Source organism: Tupaia chinensis, unplaced genomic scaffold (genome assembly GCF_000334495.1).
Source record: "Tupaia chinensis unplaced genomic scaffold, TupChi_1.0 Scaffold148004_1, whole genome shotgun sequence".
In the NCBI taxonomy this organism is placed as follows: domain Eukaryota; kingdom Metazoa; phylum Chordata; class Mammalia; order Scandentia; family Tupaiidae; genus Tupaia; species Tupaia belangeri.
This window is the reverse complement of record NW_006207854.1, coordinates 241,744-259,270: the sequence shown is the minus strand read 5'-3', so window position 1 is coordinate 259,270 and position 17,527 is coordinate 241,744. Positions and strand designations below refer to the sequence as shown.

The 17,527-nt window shown below is 49.2% G+C and overlaps 2 protein-coding genes across 7 annotated transcripts in view; one reads left to right on the top strand and one right to left on the bottom strand.

Annotated features, from left to right (window-relative positions):
- The window catches only part of EFTUD2 (elongation factor Tu GTP binding domain containing 2), a 49,590-nt gene extending 35,843 nt beyond the window's left edge, over positions 1 to 13,747 (top strand). For all 4 annotated transcript variants that reach the window (XM_014584809.2, XM_014584813.1, XM_006169992.3 and 1 more), the window contains 17 exons: positions 1,464 to 1,527; positions 1,906 to 1,996; positions 4,773 to 4,908; positions 5,430 to 5,557; positions 5,760 to 5,953; positions 6,777 to 6,888; positions 7,279 to 7,419; positions 8,027 to 8,128; positions 9,053 to 9,135; positions 9,791 to 9,877; positions 10,076 to 10,202; positions 10,395 to 10,482; positions 11,675 to 11,793; positions 11,961 to 12,055; positions 12,520 to 12,673; positions 12,843 to 12,950; positions 13,305 to 13,747. In XM_014584809.2, the coding sequence (XP_014440295.1) occupies positions 1,464 to 1,527; positions 1,906 to 1,996; positions 4,773 to 4,908; positions 5,430 to 5,557; positions 5,760 to 5,953; positions 6,777 to 6,888; positions 7,279 to 7,419; positions 8,027 to 8,128; positions 9,053 to 9,135; positions 9,791 to 9,877; positions 10,076 to 10,202; positions 10,395 to 10,482; positions 11,675 to 11,793; positions 11,961 to 12,055; positions 12,520 to 12,673; positions 12,843 to 12,950; positions 13,305 to 13,400 (1,925 nt within the window). In that variant the 3' untranslated portion in view covers positions 13,401 to 13,747. The remainder of the gene's footprint in view (positions 1 to 1,463; positions 1,528 to 1,905; positions 1,997 to 4,772; positions 4,909 to 5,429; positions 5,558 to 5,759; positions 5,954 to 6,776; positions 6,889 to 7,278; positions 7,420 to 8,026; positions 8,129 to 9,052; positions 9,136 to 9,790; positions 9,878 to 10,075; positions 10,203 to 10,394; positions 10,483 to 11,674; positions 11,794 to 11,960; positions 12,056 to 12,519; positions 12,674 to 12,842; positions 12,951 to 13,304) is intronic.
- A 92-nt stretch (positions 13,748 to 13,839) lies between these two features.
- Positions 13,840 to 17,463, bottom strand: HIGD1B (HIG1 hypoxia inducible domain family member 1B). 3 transcript variants are annotated; one of them, XM_006169991.3, is made up of 4 exons: positions 16,695 to 17,463; positions 15,732 to 15,904; positions 14,965 to 15,099; positions 13,840 to 14,343 (listed from the first exon to the last, which is right to left on the bottom strand). In XM_006169991.3, the coding sequence occupies exons 2-4, from the start codon at positions 15,829 to 15,831 to the stop codon at positions 14,279 to 14,281; spliced, it is 300 nt and encodes a 99-aa protein (XP_006170053.1). In that variant the 5' UTR covers positions 15,832 to 15,904; positions 16,695 to 17,463; the 3' UTR covers positions 13,840 to 14,278. The 3 variants fall into 3 exon arrangements, with proteins under 3 accessions (XP_006170053.1, XP_014440300.1, XP_014440301.1); XM_014584815.2 differs by having other exon boundaries at positions 14,255 to 14,343; positions 14,984 to 15,099; XM_014584814.2 differs by lacking the exon at positions 16,695 to 17,463 and having other exon boundaries at positions 15,732 to 16,686.
- Between the last annotated feature and the right edge of the window lie 64 nt (positions 17,464 to 17,527).

Genomic DNA, 17,527 nt, shown 5'->3' with positions numbered 1-17,527 from the left:
GTGGAGTCGCCCCCCCCTAAAAAAAAAACCCCCCCAAAAAAAAAAAAAAAAAAAAAAAAAGATGATGGAAGTCCAGAGTAGGGACAGAATGCAGAAGGGCCATCTGTCCAGACGGTTTTGCCAGTATTCAGATACAGGGTTAATATTATCCATGAGACTGGAAAGGAGGCGATGAATTTGAGAGAGGTTCGCTTTTTCTGTAAGCTTTTATTCACTCTATTATGTGCTAATTTTAGTTCTTACAAGTTTAAAAGTTCAGTCCTGTGCTTATGAAACAAATACAGTAAAAGAATGTCAGCGGTACAGTGGTTCACAGATGAAGGGAGGTCTGTAATTAATAATGTGAGAACTGGGGGAGAACTGGTCATCAGCAAAATGGGGAAGGAAACAGTTGGAGCGTGGGTTAAATGTCAGTGGTTGCCTAACTGGGAATGATAGCAAAGTTTGAAAGGGGATGTGGCTTTAGGAAAAGGGCAACACTTTCCCTTTATGTCATCTCACGTGAGAGGGGACAGTCTGACATCTGGGAGAAATATCCAAGAGGTAGTTCGTGGTATCAGTGATGTAATTGAGTGTTACAGAATCCCGTGACACAGATGATCTTGAGTTTTGCTTTTGGGGTTTTTTGTTTGTTTGTTTTTAGATTTTTGCTATAGAGCGCATGCACTCGCAAGAGGAGAGAGACAGAGAGGGAAAGTGAGGCTGTTCCCAGGGGAGGTTACCACACCACACTCCCTTCTCCTCCATTCTCTCAGAACTTCGGGCATGTACACGTACACGCCTGGCATGATTTCCAAGCTGTCAGATCTGGGATTTAAACCACGATTGACCATGTGAGAATCCAGCTGCCTTAGTCACTGTGCCTCCAGCTGGCCCCAAGATCTTGAGTTAAAAGCCCTAGTTGCTTGGTTCAGTCTGACCAGGATTAGCATTTGCAGTGAAACTAAAATTTAATAGGTAGGAGATGAGACACAGGTTCGCTTTGGTGTTTTCCCTCCAGAGCTGGGAGATCGCCTACCAGAGCTTAGAGCTAATCACAGTGGCCTGCTCGCTGCTAGAAGGTGTCTCCACTGGTAATGGATTAGTGCTTCTCTGCATCAGGAAGGAATGAAGGAACCATTAAGCTTCACTTCCTAAAGAGCCAGGGTGAGGGTTCAGGCAGAGTATGGCACATAGGTAGTTGAGCCTGTTGCGTCTAAGTAAAGGCTATAAACAGCACCCCTGTTCAGAGCTCAGTCTTAGTGCTCAATGGAGGAGATCGGTGGCTCTTATTTTGGCTTCAGCACAGCCTTGTCAGTTTGGTGTCTGTCCTTTCCTTCTCTGTGCCTCAGTGTCCCTGTCTGCCTGTCTGGCTAGAAAGGAAAGTGCCAGAATTCCTTAACTGTGAACTGCTTATGGCACCTGAAACAAAATTTGAGCAATATTTTTCAAGGTAGAGTATAATTATGTGGCTTCTCTCACAGGTGACATTAATTACCAGGAATTTGCTAAAAGACTCTGGGGTGACATCTACTTCAACCCTAAGACGTAAGTAGAATGTGAGACATGATTCTCTGGAGGGGTGGTCCATTTCCTCAGTAAGCAAGACCAGATAACCTCTCAGATTAAGACATCCTACTTTCTTAAACCTGAACTATCTTGCTTTCCTAAGTGGATTGTCTTCCTGAGCTCCGATCAAGTGAAGGGGGTGTTTCTTCTGAAGTCTTCACAGCTCAGCTCAGGCACACTGGAGGGTCATAACCGTGCATCCTCTCAGGAATTTGTCTTTGGAAACTTTATGATCTCACACACACATTCCTACCTCTTGGCTCCTGCTCAGACTCAGAACTTTGGCAAAACACCCGTAGGGCCAGGACCTTGCCTGCTCCCTCCTGAAGCACCCAGAACTCTTCTTTCTCTCTGTAGGCGAAAATTCACCAAAAAGGCCCCGACCAGCAGTTCCCAGAGGAGCTTTGTGGAGTTTATATTGGAGCCTCTTTATAAGATCCTTGCTCAGGTGAGTGTGTCAGACCTGGTCCTAATATGTTCTTCTAAGCACAAGTGAAAAAGCTGGTGAATTTGGACTGCTGTCTGCTTCCGAACTTGCTTAGTTTTGTATCGCTGAGTATGAGGTGGTTGGTCACCAGTTGTTCATTAAGTAATCTGAGTCTAGAACACAACAATATTCCAAGTGCAATTGAGATTTCAGGAAAAGGCAAGGTATAAGGGAAGGAATAGGTAGAACCTACAGAGTTTGTGAGCAGATCTTGACTATTCAGAAGAATATGACACCTTAGAACTGCTTATTTCAGTTATGGATATTTACAGATATTACAGAAAATCATCCAGGCTATTTGTGTGTCTATATGAGCGTGAGCATATGAGGAGTTCCCAAAAGGTGTATGGAAATGTATACTATGAAAAAACTATGCATGAGTTTCAAAATTTTTGCACCCAAAATTTTTAAATTTACTTTATTTTAACTTGCTGGATGGCACATGCGCTTGCCGTGGGGAGAGAGAGAAAGCACAACTCCATGGGATATGGTCATGCCACAGTCCCTTCTCCGTTTCTCCCTGCTTTTGGAATTTGGGGCATGTGCCTGGCATGTTTTTTATTTTATTTTTTTTTAAGTTGTCAGGTCCAAGACTCAAACCGTGCAGTGGGCCGTATGGTATCTATCCACCTTAACTACCACACTATGAGCTATCCCTAAACTAATTCCATTTTTCCACTGACTTTTTTTTTTTTTTTAATTAATTAGTTTGTTTTAATTCGAGAGGGACAGAGCGAGAGAGGGAGGAAGGGAGAAAGTAAGCTGCTAGGTCTGGGACTCGAACCGTGGTTGACCATGTGGGATTCCAGTGCCCTTAACCACCACACCACCTACTGGCCCCTCCACTGACTTTTTTTAAGTCTGTGTGTGTGTGTGTGTGTGTGTGTGTGTGCGCGCGCGCGTGTGTAAGTAAAGATGTTTATTACAACGTTTATAACCACAGGAAAGGGGAAGAAAAATGTAAGTGTGTGTGTGTAAGTAAAGATGTTTATTACAACGTTTATAACCACAGGAAAGGGGAAGAAAAATGTAAGTAAGTTAAATGTTTTTATTAGTAAGAATCTGAATTAATTATGTTATATCCCATAAAATAATTTATAGCCATTAAAAGAATGGCCGTATGAGGTTTCTTTCTCTTCCTTTTCTTTCTTTTTTTGAATTGCCAGAAGTGTATTCACTCACCAGAAAGGGCTAAAGCAATCCCCCAGCAGCACATGGTCATGCTGTAATCCCTTCCATCTTGTTGGGATTTGGGGCACATGTGCCTGTTGTGTGAGGTTTTTTTGGGGGAGGGGGTTCGCTATAGAGCATGTGCACTTGCCCAAAAGAAGGAGAGAGACAGACAGAAAGCAAGAAATCACCCCCCAGGGGGGATGGCCACGCCACAATCCCTTCTCCTTCATTCTCCTCTCAGGATTTTGGGCACGCCTGGTGTGAGTTTAAGCCACCGGGTCTGGGACTTGAACCGTGGTCAACTACATGGGAGTCTAGCGACATAGCCATTACACTGACTGCTGGTCCCGCCTGTTGTGTTTTTCAAGCCAGCTTGAGCCAATATTTGAGCCATGGTTGACTGTGTGGGATCTGGCTCCCTTAGCCACTAGGTCAAGGGGTTGGTCTGAGCTTTTGTTTTAGTGACTGTTCTGAACATGTGTGTATGTGAGTGATGTTTGTCAGATTTTAAAAGATACATCAGAAAGTGGTAAGGATGGGGACCAGCAATTGGCGTAATGGCTATGTCACTGGACTCCCATGCAGTCAACTGCAGTTTGAGTCCCAGACCTGGTGGCTTAAACTCACTCCAGGCGCATGTGCGTGCGTGCCCAGGATCCTGAGAGGAGAATGGAGGAGAAGGGATTGCGGCATGGCTGTCTCCCCGGGGGGGATTTCTTTCTTTCTGTCTCTGTGTCTCTCTCCGTCTTTCTGGCAAATGCACCCACCCTATAGCAAAAACCTCTCCAAAAAAAAGGATATAGTTAAACCTGTAAATGTTTTAGGGGAAACATGGAAAGTTTATATGGATTTGTACAAAAGGCAAGACTAAATAAAAGTGTAAAAATGTACAGGAATTTTCATACAGACCTTTCTCCTAAGATAGTAATAAAATATGCAGGCGTTTAATATGCACTGTGCCCAGTGGACACACACATACACAAAATGTGTGTGGCCGTTCCAGCTGACAAAATAGCAGTACATAGCAACCAGACAAAATAACGACTACAATTTATTACTGCTGAAAAATACTTAGTATCTTGTGTCACGCTGGAATGGATTAATAAAAGAAATTTATAGAATCTGCCTCAGCAGAGACCTTGAGTCTGCTAAGGATGATTTAGCTTGGCCCTGTCCTAATGGGATGGACTTCTAGGTGACCTTTTTTGGTTCCTTCTGGTGCAGAGATCCTCTTAATCCGAGAAGTCTAGATACAGAGGAGCGAGGGGTTTCCTGAGTAGGGTGAGATGCTGCTTTTCACACACCAAGGGACAGCACTGACAATACTCTTATCTGAGTGTGCTTGGTTTATTGGCTGATGTAGGTATTTAACCAGTTCGGCCTTACCCAAGGTTGGTTTGAAGAGTTGGTACCAAAGATTCCCCTGACCCTAAATGTGTCCCAGCTTAAGAGTGTTCTCTGTAGAAGAGAACCTTCAGAATGTCCTTGGCCTTCCCTTGTCGTCCTCCGTAGCACTCTCCTAAGGCTATCACTGCAGCTGACATGGTGTCTGGTTCCCTCACAGGTTGTGGGTGATGTGGACACCAGTCTCCCGAGGACCCTGGATGAGCTTGGCATCCACCTGACCAAGGAGGAGCTGAAGCTGAACATCCGTCCCCTGCTCAGGCTGGTCTGCAAAAAGTTCTTTGGCGAGTTCACAGGTAAGAAGGAGCTCATGGCCACTTAACACTACCATGCTGAAGGCCTGCCGCACGTCATGGAACTTGTCCTTGCCCTGCAGTGGAGGGTCAGAGATCTGGGGCTCTTTCACACAAATCATAGGTGGGAATATAGGACACCCATGCATTTTCCTAGATGCTTTCCTTAGCGTTTAGTACCAAGAATTCTGTCTTCTGAACCAAAAGCAATTAGATTTACCAGGAGGAGTATACAAGTGAAAGAGACGGGGAGGCCAGCTCTGAGGTTCTTATGTTCACTAAAATTGCACGGATCGAGGTAGATAGTGAGCTCCAAGGAACCATGTACCACTGAGGCCTGCCTTTTGCCCTGTCCTACTATCAGAGCTGCATGCTCCCAAGTACACAGACTTCCCTTCCCCCAGAATTATAGCCCCATGACTTTTAGAGCTAAAACCAGACCTCCACTTGCAGCTCCCAGCCCATCAGAATGCCACTCACTTTCCCCCTGAGAGTGTAGTAACAGCTCTCTTCTTCCTCCACAGGCTTTGTGGACATGTGTGTCCAGCACATCCCCTCTCCTAAGGTGGGCGCCAAGCCCAAGATTGAGCATACCTACACCGGTGGTGTGGACTCCGACCTTGGCGAGGCCATGAGCGACTGTGACCCTGATGTAAGGGCCTCTGGTTCTCTGATTATTCCCCCCCTCCTTCCCTGGGACAGACCTCTGGTCACAGGAGTAACGTCTCCTTTCCCATCCTTGCCTGCCCTTCTCAATGAGTGGAGGGAAGGAGTCATTACTGTCAAAGAAGGTAGGGACCATAGTACATACCCAAAGGGTATGTGGCTGAAGCTACACTCTGTCCCTCCTCCAGGGTCCCCTGATGTGCCACACCACTAAGATGTACAGCACAGATGACGGAGTTCAGTTTCATGCCTTCGGCCGGGTGCTAAGCGGCACCATCCATGCTGGGCAGCCCGTGAAGGTACTGGGGGAGAACTACACTCTGGAGGATGAGGAAGACTCCCAGATATGTACCGTGGGCCGCCTTTGGATCTCCGTGGCCAGGTACTGCCACTTAGAGCCTGCAGGGGTGTGTCTTGGCCTCTGTCCTGGGACTGCCCCCCAGGGAGCTGACCACCCAGGGGTGGTCATCCCTAGAAACACAGTATATGGGGGACAGCAGATGGTGTAATAGTTATGTCACTAAACTCCTGCATGACCAATCACAGTTCGAATCCCAGACCTGGTGGGTTGAAACTCATGCTTGGCAGGTGTGTGTATACTTGCAAGATCCCAGGAGGACAGTGGAGTAGGAGGGATTGCAGCATAGCCATCCCCTCGGGGGAATGATTTCTCACTATCTCTCTCTCTCTCCTGGTAAGCACATGTGCCCTAAGGCAAAAACCTCTGTGTGCTGTTTGCCAGTTTATAAATTTGGAACCTCAGTTAGCAAGTAGAACCAGGGAGACCTATTCCCTCATGTGGCTGCTCTGCCTTGATGGTGGCCCCTTTTGTTCCTCCAAATCCACTCTGTTTCCTAAAAGGCAGAGGAAAACTGAAGAGCTGAGAGAGTGGGTGTGTCTTGTGGTGCTTTGGGGCATCCCCTTAACGTTGGATACCTTGGCAGCTACTCTTTGCCATGAGCCTCCAGTGGGAATCAGATTTTCCTACTAAGTTGTCTTATAATACCTTGTACTTTCCTTTGGTAGCATTTATTAGTTTGTAGCTGTCTACGTGTGTGGCTGCCTCTCTTCCCCTGCTAGAACGGATCAGTTTTACTCACCCCTGCTCCTTTCTCAGTGCTTGGCACAGGGCAGGTGCTCAATAAATCTTTATGGCATGGATGTTCTGTCTAAGATCCCTTGTTGCTAATTGGATGTTGCTGCAGGTACCACATTGAGGTGAACCGTGTTCCTGCTGGCAACTGGGTTCTGATCGAAGGTGTTGATCAACCAATTGTGAAGACAGCAACCATAACTGAACCCCGAGGCAATGAGGAGGTAAGAGTTTCTGAAGGAATCAGCTGAATCGCTAGAGGGTCCCAAAGAACCATGGCACACGTGAGAAGCAAACAGTGGCACTTGCTGGGGACTGACACAGTCACTGCCACTTCCTGGGTCCAGGCTCCAACACAGGCTCAACCTCTAGGCCTAACCCTGCTGGATTCTCCGGTGCTCAGCACAGACGCTAGGAATTAGGAGTGCGTTTTACTCTTTTGTTTTTCCTCGGTACACGGAAATAAATGGCCCTTCAAGTCGCCCCCGAGCAGCACATTAGCTCTTGGTTGGGGATCAGGCTGATCCTGAGCAAGTGCTCTGCTCCTGCCTTACCTCTGCACCTTCATGCCAACTCATGCCGGATACCTTCACATCTCCTCATTTGGGTCTCAGGCTCAGATTTTCCGGCCCTTGAAGTTCAATACCACATCTGTCATCAAGATTGCTGTGGAGCCAGTCAATCCCTCAGAGCTGCCCAAGATGCTTGACGGCCTGCGCAAGGTCAACAAGAGCTATCCATCCCTCACCACCAAGGTACGCCCAGCCCCTGGCAGCCCGGCCTGCTCTCCCCCTCCACTATGTGTGCCCACCACTCCATGTCCCTCTGGTCTCTCACCTGCTGCTCCTGACAGTCTATCAGGAACCATACCTGCCTGTCACTGTCATTTGAAGGCAGGGCAAGACCTATGTTTGTGGGGGGAAGGATGTGTATAATTTTCCCCAAATGTCTTTAGATTTTAAAAAGATATTCTTTGCAAGTGTATTTCGAGTTTGATTTTTCTGGGAAAAGGAAAAGTGAGTTACTCTGATCCTTGTACACTATTACACCTGCCTGTGTACCTTTCTGAGTATTTGGCAGGGCTAAAGGATTGGCTTGTGTCCATGGACTTAGGGTGGGGCTGCCCCCTGTATGGCTAAGACGGGAGTTAAATCAGTGCTCTCCTATAGCAGCACTGTGTGTCTTAAGTACAGACTCAGAGGTAGATGTTTCCTCTGAATCTTCTTGGAAAGGCTGGAGCAGATGCTGAGCAGTAGCTGTTTCTGGTAGTAGGTGAAGACACCTCCTCGAGTCCAGCCTTCACCTCACGCTGTTGCTGGCATTAGAGAGTCAGGCTGTGCCTGCTGGGCTCTTACGTTCCAGGTGGAAGAGTCTGGTGAGCATGTGATCCTGGGCACCGGGGAGCTGTACCTGGACTGCGTGATGCATGATTTGCGGAAGATGTACTCAGAGATAGACATCAAGGTGAAGCAGCGCCCCCTCTAGCCCCTGCCCGGCCAGGAGCTGGGCTCCCACTTCCAGTCTGATTCCTCCAGAAGCCCTAAGGGAAGGGTAGTACACTAGAGATCTGCCTGTGAAAAGCATGATGCTTATGTGGGATGGTTTTTAGAATTTGTAGAAGGTTTTTCGCCCTTTTGCTGAATTGTTCTGATTGTCAAGTCAGGGCTCCCAAGCCCAAAGTTATTCTTCCATGAAGATAACTGCACATTAGCCCATCTGTGGCGATTAGGCCTCCGCGTGGATGGTTCAAGGAGAGTAGGAATTGGCTCTTCTGTTTCACTGTCAAGTCTTAATGTAACCCCTCAGTTAAACCACACTTTGGCCTCCACCTCCCCGTTAAGACACACATTTTCTTCAAGGCCCTATAGTACTGGGGACAAGTGCCCTCGATATCCCTTTAGACTCTTTGGTGTTCCTAGGACTGGTGCTATAGAAGACACTGGGTTTCGTGGGCAGGAGGCCATGGAGAGCCCCAGGGAGGAGCTGGGCCTCCAGACTATAACCCCTCTATTGAGCTAAGAGTGGGGCAGTGCTTGCCAATAGGTCTCTAGGCCAGCTCTGTCAGACCCAAAAGGACTTGCCTAGAGAGTAGTGGAGGACAGCTGAAGGGATGTTAAAAGCTACCCTGGAAGACTATAATTAAGACCCTAATTTGATCCCCAACTCTTCCCGCTCAGGACTGTACTTTGTTGGCCATCCCCAGCTTTTGGTCACTTCCTTGTGAGGGTGTAGACAACTCTTAACCAGCTGTGGAACTTGTCACTTAGCTGATTAAGGCTGCAGGGCTTTGGCAGAAGCAGTGTAAAGGAAGCTTCAGAATCCCCCTAGGTAGAAGGTTATCCTTTCAATAAATGAGTCCTTGACTTAGCAATTTATTTTGTTTCCCAGGTGGCTGACCCAGTTGTCACGTTTTGTGAGACCGTGGTGGAAACGTCCTCCCTCAAGTGCTTTGCTGAAACACCCAATAAGAAGTAAGCTGGGAGCAGTGTCCCTGGTTCGGACAGCCTCAAAGACACTCCCCCTTGAACCTCCCCAGCTCCACCCTAACCATGAGAGCTGTGGAAAGAGAGCCTTCTAAGTTGCTGGGTAGTGCTTAGGGTCTTGAGTCTTACTCAGCCCTCTCCTCCCTTTTGCCTTTGGATGTGATCTTGTGGAATTCTTTGTCTCAGGTACTCCAGGAGGGGGTTCATAATTGCCACTTCTCTGTAATATGTCCATCTGTACAATTTGCCCAAACTTTACTTTAAAAGTTTTTTATTTTGTTTCATTTCATTTGCTTTTCAATTTGGTGAGAGAGAGTGAAAAGGCAAGCTGCCAGGTCTGGGACTTGGATCACAGTCAGCCATGTGGGAGTCCGGCACCTTAACCACCACACCACCTGCTGGCCCTAAACTTTACTTTTTTACTCCCAGCCTACGTAAACTCCCTTGTTCTTAATAATTATGTTTAAATTCCAAACATTTTTTAAAAGACTGGTAAAACCAAATGAAAGAAGACAGGGTGAGCCCTCTGCCATACCCTCCTTTGGGGCTCTCACTGGTGGCACTGTCTCAGCTGTCCACTAGGAATGCCCTTCTGCTGGCTCTGGCAACCCCTGTCCTCAGTACCCATTTCCTTTCTGACTAGGAACAAGATCACCATGATTGCTGAGCCCCTTGAGAAGGGCCTTGCTGAGGACATAGAAAACGAGGTAGTCCAGATCACATGGAACAGGTGAGAACATGGCTGATTCCAGGGCCGAAGGGAGCTGGGATCACCACTAGCTTATCTACCGGCTCTCTAATACCACACATCCTTCTGGGAAGTGATCGCTAATGTCCTGGGCATAGTGTGGGTGGGATGAGCAGTGACTGTCCTCCACAGAGGGAAGTAATCCCAGAGCTATCTGACACCTTCATCTCTCTTCTGCAGGAAGAAGCTGGGAGAGTTCTTCCAGACCAAGTACGATTGGGATCTGCTGGCTGCCCGTTCCATCTGGGCTTTTGGCCCAGATGCCACTGGCCCCAACATTCTAGTGGACGATACTCTGCCCTCTGAGGTACAGAGAATGGTGGGAACCGTGGGATGGTCTCATCACTCCTGAGCAGAAGAAACTACAAAGTATTCTTTTCCCAAAAGTATTTTTTGTGTCCCCTGGTGAAGGAGAGTGTCCTCTCCTAGGCATATCTCTTTCTAAACTCATCAGCTGTTGCTGGGGTGATTGCTAAGGAACCCTCATATTCCTGTGCAGGTGGACAAGGCTCTTCTCGGCTCAGTGAAGGACAGCATCGTTCAAGGTTTCCAGTGGGGCACCAGGGAGGGGCCCCTCTGTGATGAGTGTAAGTCCGCCAGCACCTGCGCTTCCTGCCCACTGTGGTCCTTGAGAGTCCTTGCACCCTGGCATATGATATGGGATGCATGTACCATCTTTGGGGCCTGGCAGAAGTAGCAGCTGGGGGCACACAGGGCTTTCCCATGTCTTAGGCCAGCTGCTTCAATTTTCTTTCCCTCCCTGTCCTGGTGCCACTGCTTGGTACATGCTGGAAATTAAGTCATTTCTAGATTGACATTTAGTCCTCACTCTTGAAAAAGATCTGGCTTTGGGTATTTGAGAGATTCACAACAGGATTATGGGAGGTTCCTCCATTGTAATGCATGTTTTTACCACACTGTGCTGGACTCCATGGGAGGCCCAGGTTCTAAAGGCTGGGTGCAGTGGCACATGCTTATAATCTCAGCGACTGGGAAGGCTGAGCAAGAGGATCACAAGTTCAAGGCTGGCCTGGGCAACATAGCAAGATCCTGTCTGAAAGAGCTTGGTGTTGCACACATACCTGTGGTCCCAGCTACAGGCGATTGAAACATGAGGATTGTGAATAGCCAGACTCTGTCTTTAAAAAAATAGAGGAAGGATAACGAGATTGGAGTGGTTAAAAGACTTTGATTTGGGGACCAACTATGTAATTCCTAGAATTTATTCCACATCTAAAAAAATTTAACCACACACAGAAGGTGCACATAAACTAGGAAAGCTCCACACGTCTGAGCATGGCCTGAACAAACACTAAGAATCTGTGCTGAACTTCTGACCTCTTTGCCACAGCCCTCGCTCATCCAATTAGACTACTCACCTCCAGTGTAATTTTTGTACCATTTCTTTCATGGCTCAAAAATCACTGCAGTGTAGCAGGACCAGCAGTTAGCGTAATGACTATGTCGCTGGACTCCCACATAGTCGACCGCGGTTCGAGTCCCAGACCCGGTGGCTTAAACTCACACTGGGCATGTGTGCGTGCATGCCCAAGATCCTGAGAGGAGAATGGAGGAGAAGGGATTGCAGCGTGGCCATCCCCCCTGGGGGGTGATTTCCTGCTTTCTGTCTCTGTCTCTCTCTGTCTGTCTGCCGAGCGCACGCGCCCTATACCAAAAATCTCTCAAGAAAAAAAAAAAAAAAATCACTGCAATGTAGTAGGAGACTCTGCCGCCACCCCAGAGCCTCTCCGTGAGTATCTGCCCCCTTCTCCTTTGCAGTGATTCGGAATGTCAAGTTTAAGATTCTGGATGCAGTGGTTGCCCAGGAGCCCCTGCACCGGGGTGGGGGCCAAATCATCCCTACAGCCAGGAGAGTTGTCTATTCTGCTTTCCTCATGGTAAGAGAGTGGGGGTGTAGGGGACCATCCTGCTTCCCTGGACAGTATATGAAGTGGCAGACCATGCTCTGGGGGCCTGGAGACCATAGTCCCCCGGCCTTCCCTTTATCTGGGGTGTCACTCATTCTTCCCCAAGCCGAGAGCCTTTTCTTCTTGCTCTATTGCAGGCCACTCCTCGTCTGATGGAGCCTTACTACTTTGTAGAGGTCCAGGCCCCTGCAGATTGTGTCTCTGCTGTTTATACCGTCCTGGCCAGGCGCAGGTGAGTCACCCCAGGCGTGTTGGGGGAGTGCTGAGAGCAAGGAGTACCTTAGCTACTGTGGGGAAGAGACTGACCTCCACTCTCCACAAACTTTGTTTTTCAGAAGACAGTAGGAGACGAATCAAGCAATCTCCAACTTTATTGTTGATTAAAATTTGAGGTGTCTTCTTGAACCCCCTTTGCAGAGGGCTCCCTGGGAAACTGCTGAGACACTGCACTGATGGGAACGTCTGTGGGGCCTTGTCCTATCACTGTTCCACTCCCATCTGCTTGGAGGCAGCTACCCCTTGAACTTGCACAGAAAATTGCACTGAGAGTCCTGAGCTTTTTCTTTCTGTAGACCAGTCTTGGTTATCTGGTGGTAATTCTAGTCTGGGCTGCATTTAGGGGCAGTACACACCAGACTTCTGCTTAACTTTTGGTCTTCATCTGACTGGGGATTCAGTCTTGTTTTTCTGTCTCAGGGGGCATGTGACTCAAGATGCACCCATCCCAGGTTCTCCTCTCTACACCATCAAAGCTTTCATCCCAGCCATTGACTCGTTTGGCTTTGAAACTGATCTCCGGACTCATACCCAGGGACAAGCCTTTTCCCTGTCTGTCTTCCACCATTGGCAGGTGAGAAAAAGGTGCAGGCCAGCCTGCTTGGCCTCCTACCTTCCCAAAGCTGATCCCCTCTGATCTGATCCCCAAGTGAGAGGTCCACATCTTGGAGAAGAGTCCTGCTTCTGGGCCCGAATCCCCTGAGAAGCTTACCAGGACCACTTGAAACCCGTTTGCCTTTCAGATTGTACCTGGTGATCCTCTAGACAAGAGCATTGTCATTCGCCCCTTGGAGCCACAGCCAGCTCCCCACCTGGCCCGAGAATTCATGATCAAAACCCGTCGTAGGAAGGTATGTGTCCCTCAGGTCCATTGCTGTCCCTGAGACCCCAGGGGCCTCAGCAGAGGTTGGATTTCTCTTCATTTCTTCCGTTTGGACCCTTGTCATTGGGGTCTATAGACTGAGAATAACCTACAGACCGTGTAGAAAGGTGCTTTCTGTATGCTCCCTGGGCAACCAGACCTGGGGCTCAGTCTGGCTAGAAAAGGAAGGCCTTCTCCACTGTGATGAGACCCCAAAGGCACAGCTCCTGAAACAGCTCTAACTGTATGCAGCCACCCTCTCTCTCGAGCACAGGTCTTGAGGCCCCTCAGCTCAGCCAGCCTCCCTGTAGGGCTCATTCTTGAATTCACCTGTTTTCCACAGGGCCTGAGTGAAGACGTGAGCATCAGCAAGTTCTTCGACGATCCTATGTTGCTGGAGCTCGCCAAGCAGGATGTTGTCCTCAATTACCCGATGTGAGTGCAGGGACTCTGGGAAGCTCCTGCTCCCTGTAGCGGGCTGCACCTCCTGGACTGGAAGCTGAGATCGGCATGACCTGGCCTTCATGCTGTCAGAGTGCTTGGGCACTGCTCTTGCCATCTTGAACAACCCATGAACCTCCAACCTAGAGTCCCAGTGAGGGAGGAGTGTTTGACCTCCTGGTTCCTCTGTGGCCTCTGCCTGGCTCATTTCCAGGAACAGAGAGGAGTTGGACTCAGAAAGAGAAGGCGATGAAACCCCAAGGGGCCCTGTCTTTGGGACTTATGTGAAAATTTATTTTTTACAAGTTTGACTGTAGCCATTTGTAAGTGAACAGAACATTCTGACCTCTGTCTTGCTCTGCTCCTTTCATCCCCCGCCCCCTGCCCTGTTTAGTCCTGGCACTTACGTTCTGGATATGTCATCTCCCATGAGGCTTCGCTGCCTCTGCTCCCAGCTGCAGCCTCCTTCCTGCCTGGGTCCCCAGGGAAGCAGCCCATGGTGGGAGGAACGCCTGCCTTGTAACCCAGTGTTCCCTTGAGCATTAATCGAGGCCCCTTTACTGCCCCCTTCCCGCCCACTCCCACTCCATGCTGCTGCTGGGTGGGCCCTCAGGTGGCCTGGGAGTTGTGGGCTTCTGGGATCTGAGTTCTTCACCTTCTCCTCAATAGACACCCCTTAAAAATCTCTCTTACCCTGGAGGGCCAGAGCACTTTGATTTGCTGCACTTTGCTCTGAGTCCTCTCATTGGCCACCACCAGTCCCTTATTCTGTTTTCCTCCATGAAGAAAAGACTGTTGACTTTTCTCAGAACTACTTTATTAGAGGCATACCAGGGATCGCTGGAGGGGTCTGCCCGCCCTCACCCTGTGACAGTCCTACTTCTCTCCAGCATCCTGTGCTGTCCTCTTGATGTAATCTTTGTACATCGTGTACACAGCACCTGTGAGGCAGAAGGAAAAGCGCACGTTGGCACCAGACCCTTTAGGTATTCTCTGGCACCCCAGGCATGCCAGGGGTTAAGTCTAGCTTTTTCCTGGGAAATCCAGTTTTTCTGCTCATCTTTCTGACCCAGGTCCCAACAGCAGCTCCAAGCGTCTGACCACACAATTTTGGGGAAACAACGCATCTGACAGTTCACAGAGTGCTTTTGTGTATGTCACATATCTGTCCCTGAGAAACCACACAGCATCCTGTAAGGTAGGCAGGCCAGGGGTAGTTATCATCAAGCCACATGTTGGGAAACTGAGATTCTGGAAAAGGGATTTGTCCACTGTCACAGTAATTAGCTATCTGCTTTTTGACCCAGAGAAGAGAAGCAGTCTAGCCTAGGTTCTATGTGATTTTTTTCACCTCTTGGGCAAATAGGAAGTAGACTGTGGACCATCCCCACAGGCCTGGGACAGGACATTAAGGCGCATGAGTCTGGAGACTTCACCAAACCCTTGATAAGGAGCCTAGTATAGAAAACGCTTAAGGCCTGGCCCCATTCACTGTCACACTCGCAGCCAGGCTTTGCCCACTCTGTTTCCCCCTCATTCTGTGACCCCACTGAGCTACTCACCCAGCATGATTGCACCCACCGCAAAGGCCTGTGCTGCCACTCGGGTGTGAATCAGGTGTACGGACATCTTGGTGGGTCCACGAGCCTTCAGCCGGTAAATCCTGTATGCTGCCACCACCAGGCAGCCTCCTAAGCCTGAAGGCAGAGAACAGGACCCCTGAGCCTCAGCCACCTGGTATAATGCTCTCCTGGGGAGGGAGTCCTCACTAGGCAGGCTGGACACCTGGATCTATGGCTGCTTTGGTGCAATTTTGTAGGAGGCGGGGCTGTATTATTAGGATATCGAGTTGTTTCTCCTCAGTGACACTCAGTGGCTGTCTCCCTCCAGTGATACCCCTCCCCCATACACAAATAGCCTGGTGTCATGATGGCTCTCCCCCAGCTCTGCTCTGGGCCCTCCTCCAGCCACTGCTGGCTCCTGTATCTTGGTACAGCTGTTTTCCTGCTCTCCCAGGGCCTTGAAGAAGGAAGCCCTGAGGGATTCCAAACTGTTCCTGGGACCCTTCCCATCCTGATGCTGGTGTTGGTGCCCCAGGGCTCTCAGTGAACCAGGCACTCACCAGGCCACCACCTCCATCCATCCAGAATCCCTCACTTCATTGTTAGACTTTGTCCCCTGGCACCCTTGCTGTTGGTTCCCTTGTTTGCTGGGTAGGACCACTTGCATTCTGTGACCTTGGCTTCATTCTCCGTCCTTCGGAAGGACCAGGAGACATGATCCCTCAATGAGAAGGTCCCTTCCCTACCCCACCCCCTTCTCCACTCACCTATAGGCACCAATGGAGACTCCCGGGTCTTCCTCAGGAACTTTGCAGACACCCCATCCTCACCCTCAGGTGGCAGGCACCAGCCTTTGTTAGCAGACATGGTCCTGGCCCCAGGTGTTAACACCTAGGCTTCAGCCAAGTCCTGAAGAAGGTGTTCCACAGAACGATTCTGTCTGGAGTGGAAAGTGGGGAGTTACCTGCTAAGAGCACCTCGCTATACCCAGCATAACCTGTACTTGCAAAGATGTCCTTCCCAGGTAGCCCGCCTCAGGTGGCTGGGCTGCTAGCACCATTTCTCCATCTCTTCTTCCTAACATCTGCCTCTTCCCCAGCTCATTCTGACCAGTATCTTACTCTTCCCCCCCTCCACATCCCTATGAGTGATCCTTGGGCCAAGAAAAACAGCTTGAAGAATCCACAGATGAGGATTGGAGAAATAGTCCTTGAGCCTCAGAGGCTCCCACTGGCTTTGAGTCTGTGGCAGTGGTTTCTGAGGGAGCTACAGAACAGGGTCTGGCCCCAGAGGGCCACCACCATCCTAGGCAATGGTACAACACTGGCTATCAAACCACCAGAGCTGGAGAGAAACGCTTGGCTATTGCTTTGTGTATAACTAAGAGTATATTTTGCACATTAATACTAACGGAACGTATCTGGTCCCTGAGCTGCTCCCATTTCTAGTATGCCTCCTTCCAGGTTCTTCATAATCACCAGCCCACTACCTTCATCTCTGGGCTGGATATCCCTATTGCTTTACTTCCTAACTTCCATAAACGTCTGCTCTCATTGCAAACCGGACAGTCCCCAAGTCCTGGTCCTCAGACCAGGGGTTCTGCCAGTGGCATGCTTTCCAAGTCTAACCATGAGAGACTGCGAGTCAATTTCCATTCCTAGTTGCCCCTCCTCCTCTGCTGGAGGAGCAAAAACTACTGGCCCACAGGTCCTCAGCATGCTGGTGCTTACCCTAGGAGAAGGCTAGAAAGGAGAGCAATCAGCCAGGCCAGGGTTCAGCATCTGCTGTTTCGAACTAGCCAAGAGCCGATGATGGAACTGCCACTGTGGGGTCAGAGAAACAGTGTGGAGCTTTATGAAGACTTTGAAGTCAGTGATGGAGGGGGGAGGAGATAGGACAGGGCATCAGTCTTAACCCCCTGTCTGCTGAGTTCTAGGCCAGAGCTCCAAACACTGGAAAGTAATGAAAGACAAGATGCAGGAGGGCCCTTAACTACAGTCGCTCTTCTGATTACCGTGGATGGGGTGACTACATCAGAGATGGGTTTGATGTGGAGAACTGAGATGGAGAACTGAGACAGAGATCCTGGGCTCTCCCCAAGTTATACTGCCTCCTATACTCCCGTGAACAATGGGGGGCATACATAAAATATCCCATGGGTATTTGGGCTTGGTCTTGATCCCCTCAAGGGTGCTTTCTGGACCAGGAAATTTGTCCAGGAACTTGAAACAACAGACCTCTCCCAGGTCTCCAGAGTTGCTGTTGTTGGTTTTTTGCTTAAGTTTATTCATATATTTCTTCCATGAGAGACAGAGCAATAGATATCTTCCACAGGGTCTTCACACTATGGTTCACCTCCAGTCTTGGCCAGCCCAGATCGCAGGCATGCACCCAGCAGACTCAAGAGGCCCCAGAGCAAAAAATCCAGGACTTTCCCATGAGGGTCCAGTGCATTACCACTGCGCCAGCACCTGGCCCACATCCAGAGCTCACTGTCTGTAGCATAGCACTGTTCCGTACTGACACTTGTGTTTCAGTTTTGACTTTTTTTTTTTTTTTTTTT